General features: G+C 52.8%; 2 protein-coding genes across 2 annotated transcripts in view; one reads left to right on the top strand and one right to left on the bottom strand.

Annotated features, from left to right (window-relative positions):
* TPGS1 (tubulin polyglutamylase complex subunit 1) overlaps positions 1 to 6,704 on the bottom strand; it is a 10,124-nt gene extending 3,420 nt beyond the window's left edge. Inside the window, exon 1 of the mRNA XM_044455908.1 lies at positions 6,262 to 6,704. Within this exon, the coding sequence (XP_044311843.1) occupies positions 6,262 to 6,704 (443 nt within the window). The remainder of the gene's footprint in view (positions 1 to 6,261) is intronic.
* Positions 6,705 to 7,149: 445 nt separating this feature from the next.
* LOC123036579 (zinc finger protein 358-like) lies at positions 7,150 to 8,469 on the top strand. Its single transcript, XM_044455909.1, has 2 exons — positions 7,150 to 7,210; positions 7,770 to 8,469. Exon 2 carries the CDS (start codon positions 7,777 to 7,779, stop codon positions 8,467 to 8,469), a length of 693 nt encoding a protein of 230 aa, XP_044311844.1. The 5' UTR covers positions 7,150 to 7,210; positions 7,770 to 7,776.
* Positions 8,470 to 9,463: the final 994 nt, after the last annotated feature.

Raw genomic sequence — 9,463 nt, forward strand, 5'->3', positions numbered from 1 at the left:
CTGTAAAAACTAGACCAGGAGCTGACTGTGGCTCAGATCATGAGCTTCTGTTTGCAAAATTTAGGCTTAAATTGAAGAAAGTAGGGAAAAGCACTAGGCCACTCAGGTATGACCTAAATCATATTCCTGATGAATATACAGTAGAGGTGACAAATAGATTTAAGGAATTAGATCTGATAGACAGAGTGCCTGAAGAACTATGGACGGAGGTTCGCAACACTGTACAAGAGGCAGCAACTAAAATGGCTTTGCCATGGGGTGCCATGGGGTACCACAGGGCTCCATCTTGTCTCCCACACCCCGGCGCCAGGAGCTGCAGCCTGTGATGGGGCCCTTCGCTGCGCCTGCCTTGCTCCTTGATTCGTCCAGGAGGAGCAGAGGAGGCAAGGCAGGCGGACAGTGAGAGGCGAGTCCTGCAGCCGAGTCCGAGCAGAAGGCCCTGAGCGAAGCACAGGCAGCGGGATCTCGGAGGCTCGCCCCACAGGCTGGCAGGCTGGCATCTCCCTGGGCACAGGGACTGCCTTGCCCCGCACTGCTCCCCACCTGGCAAAGCGGCCGGCCCAGGTCGGCCGCCCGGACGGGATGCGCCTCCTCGTGAGGGCCTCAGCCCAGGCGGAGTAAGGTCTCAGGCTCCCGTGGCCAGCGGGAGCTGAGGGGGCAGAGGAGCCGGGCCGCCGGAGAGCTGGTCCCATGCGGCAGGGCGGTGGGGGAGCGGGCGAGGGCGAGGGCCGGCCGGCCGGCACGGGGCTCCTTGCAGCCACGGGGGGCGGAAGGACGAAGGGGCTCCCAAAGGGGCCGGCAGCATCAGTGTTGCATATGCTGCGTTTGTGGATTCTTCCCCCTTTCCTTCCTCTTCCCTTGAGGCTTTTCCAATGGTTTCCCTTCCCCTACTGTCTGAACCCTCAGCGGACACGCACTCTCCATTGTAATCAAAAACGTTCTCCTCACCCCAGTTCAGTCCTGAGGTGGGAGCCGCTTCCTTGGAAAAAGGAAGTTTGGACTTGTTAATGTCACATAGCTCCTACCTGACCGGTCGATTCCAGAAGGTGGCCTTGGGGGACTTATGTTGATATTATTGTTTTCCATGGTTCACATAAGCACTTCTGGAATTACTTAAAAAACCAACGTAATAGATACATAAATTCAATATTTATGGATTTCATCCCCTTTTCACTCATCTGCCATTACACACCTAGTTTCCCACTGCCCCTTATTTTGCAGAGGTCAATTTCTTTTATTGGATGTTCTGAAGCAGTGCCCGGCCAAGGTGATGGGCTGGATGTGGGCCAATGAACTGAGACTCAATCCAGGCAAGATGGAGGTCCTGTTGGTGGGCAGTTTGGGTTTCAGGTAAGTGATTTTGATCCTGTCCTGGATGGGGCAGCGCTCCCTCTAAGGGACAGGGTCCGCAGCTTGGGGGTGCTCCTTGACCCAGAGCTGACCCTGGAGAGTCAGGTGTCCGCTGTGGTGAGGAGCGCTTTCCTCCAGCTTCGGCGGATCCATCAGCTGGATACCTGGATAAACACTGCCTGGCAACAGTGATTCATGCTCTGTAACCTCCTGGCTGGATTATTGTAACACGCTCTATATGGAGCTGCCCTTGAAAACGGTCCGGATGCTTCAATTGGTACAAAACAGAGCTGCCAGGCTGCCGGCGGGGACCAGCCGTTATTCTTATAAAACGCCAGTCCTCTACCAGCTTCACTGGCTCCCCATTGAAGTCCAGGCCCAATTCAAGGTGCTGATATTAACCTATAAAGCCCTGAACGGCTTGGGACTGGGATACCTGAAGGACCGCCTTCTTCCCTATGTGCCCTCATGCCCCTTAAGATCACCTGGAGAGGCCTTCCTTCAGGAACCTTCCTTGAAGGAGGTCCAGAGGGTGGCTATCTGGAGGAGGGCCTTCTCCGTGGTGGCACTCAGCCTAAACTGTACTTATAACACCTATTCCTGTGCCCCAAGTGTAAGACCTTGCACTTGTCCAGATTGAACGCCATCCTGTTGTCTCCTGCCCACTTCCATCGTCTGTCCAGATCCTTCTGGATCCGGAGTACCTGCTCCTCAGTTGTGGCCACTGTCCCCGTTTTAGTATTGTCTGCGAATCTGATCAGCAGACTGGTCACCCCTTCTTCCATGTCACTGATGAAAAGAGTGAACAGGATCGGCCCCAGGACAGAGCCCTGGTGGACCCTGCTTGTCACTGGCCGCCATCCCAATGATTCCCCACTAATGGTTACCCTCTGCTTTCGGTCAGTCAACCATGCCCTAATCCATAGAGAAAATGTGCTTTCTGATGCAGTTTGGACAATATGAACATAGTTTCACACGCAGTTTCCTTATACGCCCTCATGCCCCCTAAGATCTGCAGGAGAAGCCCTGCTCCAGGGACCCTCCCCGAAGGAGGTAAAAAGGCCATCAACTCAGAGCAGGGCCTTCTCTGCTGTCGCACCCAAACTCTGGAATGCGCTCCCCAGAGAGGTATGCCTGGCACTGAGCTTATACTCATTTCAGCATCAGGTCAGGACCTTTTTATTCAACCATCATATTAATTATTAAGGCTTTTTATTCTTTATTCTGTTTTCTCTTCCTTTTTTTTCTTTCTTTAGTTATGAAAGTGGTTATGCTGGTTTACTATTTATTGTTTTAATTATTGTATCATTGTATTTTACATGCTATTTGTTTATTTATTTATTTATTTACTTACTTACTTATTTTTGGATTTAAAAGGGCTCAAGGCAGCTTACATCTCCTCCTCCATCTTCTCCCCACAACAACAACCCTGTGAGGTAGGTTGGACTGGCCCAAAGTCACCCAGTTGGCCCTATGGCTGAGCGGGGACTCGAACCCGGATCGCCTGAGTCCCAGTCCCATGCTCTGAACCACTACACCACACTGGCTCTCATTAATCTCTGTAAGCCATCCTGAGCTGTTCATCAGAAAGGATGGGATAGAAATGTTTAAATTAAATTAAAACAAAACCATCCTAAAGAAAAAGAAATGCAAGAAAGCAAAACGACTGTCTGAGGAAGCTTTCCAAATAGCTGAGGAAAGAAGGGGAGCGAAAGGCAAGGGAGAAAGAGAAAGATACAAACAATTGAATGCAGAATTCTAGAGAACAGGTAGAAGAGATAATAAGGCCTTCTTAAATGAACAGTGAGAAATAGAAGAAAACAATAGAAAAGGGAGGACCAGAGATCTCTTCAAGAAAATTGGAGAAATGAAGGGAACATTTCATGCAAAGATGGGCATGAAAAAGGACCAAAATGGCAGGCACCTCACAGAGGCAGAAGAGATTAAGAAGAGGTGGCAAGATTACACAGAAGAACTAACAAGAAAGAGCTTAACGTCCCTGATAACCACGATGGGGTGGGCACTGACCTCGAGTCAGACATCCTGGAACATGGGTCCTTAAATTCGGTCCGTGGGCCGAATCCGCCCTGCCATGCCCATTTATCCAGCCCACCTCAGAGGTGTTGGACTCACTTGGAGAAAACAATCTCTGAGCAAGTCCAAAAGCTCTGAGCCAGCGCAGGCGTTCTCTGAAACTGAGCAGAGAACCAGCGCATGCCCAAACTGCAACAGCTCCACCATGCTTGCGCCAGATCCCCCCCCCCCCGCACGCACATACAGAGCGGAAATACAATGCAGGAAAAAGAAGAGAGGTGGGCAGAAGAGAGAGAGAGAGACGAAGACAAAGAAAGGATTGAAGGTAACAAAAATATAGCTTTTAAAATCTATTTTAAAGTATACGAGCCCAGAGGCAGCCAGGCCGGGGGGTGGCCAGGCCTGTGCCAGCTGCCACTGCCTCGCTGCGACTGCCACAGCCACCTCCTTGCCAGGCCTCCGCCCACCACCACCGCCTGGCGGTATTCCAGCTGAGCTGTTCAAAATCCTAAAAGAGGATGCAGTTAAAGTGCTACACTCAATATGCCAGCAAATTTGGAAAACTCAACAGTGGCCACAGGATTGGAAACCGTCAGTTTACATTCTCATCCCAAAGAAGGGCCATGGCAAAGAATATTCAAACTACCGCACCATTGCACTCATTCCACATGCTAGCAAAGTGATGCTCAAAATCCGACAAGCTAGGCTCCAGCGGTATGTGGACCAAGAACTACCAGAAGTACAGGCAGGGTTTCAAAGAGGCAGAGGAGCTAGAGATCAAATTGCCAACATACGCTGGATCATGGCGAAAGCCAGGGAGTTCCAGAAAAACATCTACTTCTGCTTCATTGACTTTGCTAACGCCTTTGATTGTGTGGATCACAACAAATTGTGGCAAGTTCTTAAAGAGATGGGAGTACCAGACCATCTTATTTGTCTCTTGAGAAACCTATATGCGGGTCAAGAAGCAACAGTGAGAACTGGATACAGAACCACTGATTGGTTCAAAATCGGGAAAGGAGTTCGGCAAGGCTGTATACTGTCGCCCTGCCTTTTTAACTTACATGCAGGGCACATCATGAGAAAGGCGGGGCTGGATGAATCACCAGTTGGAATTAAGATTGCCAGGAGAAATATCCACAACCTCAGATATGCAGCTGATACCACTCTCATGGCAGAAAGTGAAGAGGAACTGAAGAGCCTCTTGATGTGGGTGAAAGAGGAGAGTGCAAAAGTTGGTTTTACATTCAACATCAAGAAAACTAAGATCTTGGCATCCGGTCCTCTCACTTCCTGGCAGAGAGATGGGAAAGAAATGGAGGAAGTGACAGATTTTATTTTCCTGGGCTCCAAGATCACTGCAGAGGGGGACTGCAGCCAAGAAATTAAAAGACGCTTGCTCCTTGGGAGAAAAGCTATGGCAAATCTAGAGAGCATACTAAAAATCAGAGACATCACCCTGCCAACAAGAGTGCGTACAGTCAAGGCGATGGTTTTCCCAGTTGCAATGTATAGCTGTGAGGGCTGGACCATAAGGAAGGCTGAGCGCTGAAGGATTGAGGTCTTTGAATTGTGGTGCTGGAGGAGACTCTGCGAGTCCCTTGGACCACAAGGCGATCAAACCGGTCAGTCCTGGAGGAGATCAACCCTGACTGCTCTTTAGAAGGCCAGGTCCTGAAGATGAAACTCAAATACTTTGGCCACCTAATGAGAAGAGCCTGATGCTGGGAACAACTGAGGACAAAAGAAGGGGACAGCAGAGGATGAGGGGGCTGGATGGGGACACTGGGGTGATGGGTGTGGGGTTGGGTGGACTCCAGGGGATGGTGGAGGAAGGGAAGGCCTGGAGGAATGTTGTCCATGGGGTCGCGATGGGTTGGGCGTGACTTTGCACCCAACATAACTAAATCAATTGATTAGAGTATCTGAGCAATATATCCAATCTCTAAAATGGGAATTATCAGCTCTAGCCCATAGGGTGGGTAGTAGTATAAAGGCTTAAGATTCAGCTAAGGATGAATGAATAAATAAATGTAAATACAGTATTTCATTCTTTTAGTTTTTATGATTTGCAATTTATTCATTTGCTTATTTATTTGGTGAATTTCTAATCCAACCAATAAGCTTCCCTAATTTCATTCTTTTTTAATCTGTTTGTAATCTGCACAAGGAATGCAAACTGTTGAGTGGATTTAAAACTTAAGAAGCCAACGCATTATAGTTTACGCTCACATAAAATTGGATTGCATTCTTTCAGTTAACAAATTCTTACAGTACCAGTGTTGCATCTTGCATTTCTAGCTGTTTCATGCAACGTTAGGGTTTATTTACTTATTTAAAGCTTTTGTATCTCGCCCTTCACAGTGACTCAGGGCGTCGATAAAATAAATGAGATACAGCATCGAGATAATAATAAATGCAATCCATTTTAAAGACAGTCTTAACATTTAAAACAAGAGGAACATAAAAAGAGGTTGGCCTGCCGCCGAAATGACAAAAAGCCTCGGCGCATGGGGCACCTGAGTTCTGTTTGCAATCTGCCAAAAGATCCAACAGCAGCCAAAATATATTTTTTAAAATGTGCAATAGCACAGCCTGCTTGATTCCCATCCGCTTCGTGATTCAGCCGCGCCGGCTCCCTCGGCCAGGGTCCCCTAGCCCTGCCGGGCCACAGTTCAGGGCGCCGCAGCGCCGGCCCAGCACCCGCGACCCGAGCCCCTCCAGATGTGCTGGGCCAGCCCCACCCCGGGAACGCATCTGCAGGGGCCCAGCCTTGGGGACACGTGTCCCGGCAGGCCCCGCGCCGAGGCAAGCCTGCCCGCGGCCTTCTGGGAGCTGCAGTCCGGCGCCCCGCCGGCCGCCTCCCTCCCGACGCACCTGTGGGCATGGTGGGCCAGGCCCAAGAACCACGAAGCCCGGTCGAGGCGCAGCCGGAGCTGCCGCTGCGGGTCGCCGCCGTCCGCCGCGGCCTCGTCCGCCTCGGCGCTGCTCTGCGCCAGCTTCTCGAAGTAGCCGGCCAGGAAGGCGATCGGCTCCTCCGGCCGGGCCTCGAGCACCTTCATCAGGGCCTCGCGCACCATGTCGGTCACGCCGGCCTGCCGCAGGAACTCTGCCTCGGCCTCGGGGCCGCCGGCGGCCGGGGCGGCCGGGGCGGCGGGCGCCAGGGCCAGCCGCCGCTTCTCGCTGGCCGCCATTTTGCTCGAGGGCGCTCCCCGCCCGCCGCCATCTTGGCTTTGGGCCCGTCGACCTCCAGTTCCGCTCAGTGGCCAGCCAATCAGAGATCGCTTTGCTGGGGTGTCACCTGAGCCCACATCGGCCATTTTCGTTGTGGTTATCATCATAGAGTTGTTCAGGATACATGTAGTGGGACGATACCCTCAAAAGACAAGAGCACCGAAAGAGGTCAGATAGTAAGGCCATGTTCTTATGTGCATTTCTGGTCAAAAATGAGAGTGTCAGCTTCCCTTTCAAAAGTTTCAAAGTGCTTGTACCAGAGAGAGGAAAGTGCCTAGAACGATGCTCCTGTTTGCCCATAGAGATCGCAGAAACATCTTGGTGGTATGATCGGAAGTAGTTTCCCATTTCCTCGCTAGTCCTCCAGGAATCGTGGGTGCCCCTCCCCATCTCGGGCTGTGGAGGAAATCTCGCGGGATTGAGCAGCAGGGGGTCGTTCTTCGGCGGCCATCTTAACTGCGGTCAACTTGCCCTTCTCCTATTTAAAGATCCATGCGGTCTTCTCCCGTAAATATTTTTCCATCTCTCGGGTTTGCATTTGCGGGTCGGCCTCTCCTGGGACTTCTTGGGCTTTTTCTTTGCATTCATTGAAGTGAGTGAGATTTGCAAAGCTGGGGCTGCTAATGGGAGAAACCCACTTTTGGGAAGAGATGGCGAACTCAGAAGACATGGGGACAGGGGGGACTAATCAAAGTCGTTTCGTATCTTACCCAGAGTATTTTGACCCCCTTCCTCAGCGAAAAATGGCCCTGATGGCCTTTGCTGCTGTCATGTAGCCAGTACAAGACTGACTGTGGTTTGTACAATCTTTTTAATAAAAGGCATGACACACAAGGAAGAAGGGAGGGGGAGGGAAGAGGAAAAAGCAGAACAACGGCTAAGGGTACCATCCCACCAGTCACAACTTTATTGCTCATAAACCCTGGAACTTGGAAGTCTGTGCACATCCAGGGCAGAGCTGCCTTTCCTGCTCCAGTGTGAGCTACTCAGCTCTTCTCAGCCGCCTTGATGAGATACTTCCAAGCAGGATACCGAGCGAGGGGTTGGAACTGCCCTTCCTCACATTTTAGGGATCCTGCTCAGGCATGCAATGAAGTGCTTCCGCAAATCCCACTAAAAACTTTCTTGCTCTGGTGTTTTGTTTCCTCTAGGCAATCCATGGACACTGGACTGAGCCCTCCCAGGTCTTGCGCCCGTGGGAAGAGGAAGAAGGTAGCCCAGGCATCAAAGCAGAAGCGTCCCAAAGTCTGCAGCACCGACCCGGCCCTCCACCACTGTGACATCCGTGGGAAGGGCTTCAAGCGCCTGTCGCGCTTCCGGGAGCACCTGCGGATCCACACGGGCGAGCGGCCCCACCAGTACAAGCGGTGTGCCAAGACCTTTGCCCGCTGTGCCGATTTCACCAAGCACTGCCTGGTGCGCTTGGCCCCGCACCCCCACCACTGCGGGGCATGCAGGAAGCGCTTCGAGCTGGCAAGCTCGGCCGAGGCGCCCTTCACCTGCCACCTCTGCCCCCGGAGCTTCCAGCGGCCAACCTGCCTGGTCATGCACCTGCGGGTCCACGCACAGGAGGAGCCCTTCGCCTGCGCCCCTGCCCTTGCGCTTCAGGTGGGAGGCCTCGGCCACGGAGCACGAGGGCCCCCACCGCTGCAACCGATGCCCCAAGGCCCTCACGCCCCGCTCCTCCTCCGTGCAGCACCGGCGCCTTTGGCTGCCCGCGCCTGCCCGCTGCCCTCCAACCACAGGTCCAGCCTCCGCAGGCCCCCATGGGCTCTGCACCCAGCGGGCTCGAGCGAGCGACGCGCCGGACGCACCCAGCAGGCCTCCGCGGGGTCCCCGGCCTCACCGTGAGCCCCCTTTTCCTGGGGGCTCCCTCCCTCCAGGACGTGCGGTGGCTGCTGCAGTGTGTGGTCTGCGCTTGGGGCCAGGCTGTCGGGCCCCACCTTGGGGAAGGCGGCAAGTTTACTGGAGATCCGGTGAGCACCAAAAGCACTGCAGGTGGGAACATGTTCTCCGGGGCCGGAAGAAGCACGCGAGTTAACCCAGCGCATTTCAGAAGGTGTTGCCCTTCCGAAGGGGTCTCACCTCTCCCGGTGCTCTTGGAACGAGATTTCAATGCTTCCTCCATTACGAACTGTGTTAATGCCTCCTTACCCACCTCCGGGCCTGGTGTCAGATACTCAGAAGGGAAGTTTCGGGAGCTCAGGGATTTTGCTCTGAGGGTCACCTGGATAGCACTCACCGCCCTCGAACACCGCCCCCTTCCCTGCTTTCTTCCCCACCAGCTCTGGCCCACCGCAGTCAGAGTCTGCATGGGGAAGGGAGTATTTTGCTGTTGAAGTTAAGCTCTTGGGAGCCAGGAGGGCTTTCTCTTGCAAGCCACGGAGAACCCCGCCAGTAAAACCGGGCTCTCTCTTGTCCTCCGTTGCTATTCCGTACACGTCCCAAGAGCTTTACAGGGAAGTAAGTTCTCCCATGTGCATCCCGCAGAAAGGGCAGGTTTGAGCCCATGACCAACTGAGAGCACCAAAGGGCTGTTCGGTGAATGTGTGTGAATAAGATGGCCGGAGGCCGCCCAGGGGAGAAATGTAGTATCCTTAAGGGGCCACATTGGGAAGGCCGCTCCAGCTTGATGGACTGGCCTCATGGTTTGGAGAGGGTGGGCTGAGCCCCTTTATCTGAGGATGGAACTGAGCCTGTTGCTTTGAGTACGACAGAATGAGAGTGTGAGAATAATCAGGCAACTTTTCAGAAGATCAAAGAAGAAACCTGTTACAGATGGGCTGTGTTGTCACACAACTGGGATTGTTTACCTGTTGGCCAATTTAAAAAAAAAAACATGTTT

This window comes from Varanus komodoensis, unplaced genomic scaffold (genome assembly GCF_004798865.1).
Source record: "Varanus komodoensis strain SLA01 unplaced genomic scaffold, ASM479886v1 scaffold80, whole genome shotgun sequence".
Taxonomy (NCBI): Eukaryota; Metazoa; Chordata; class Lepidosauria; order Squamata; family Varanidae; genus Varanus; species Varanus komodoensis.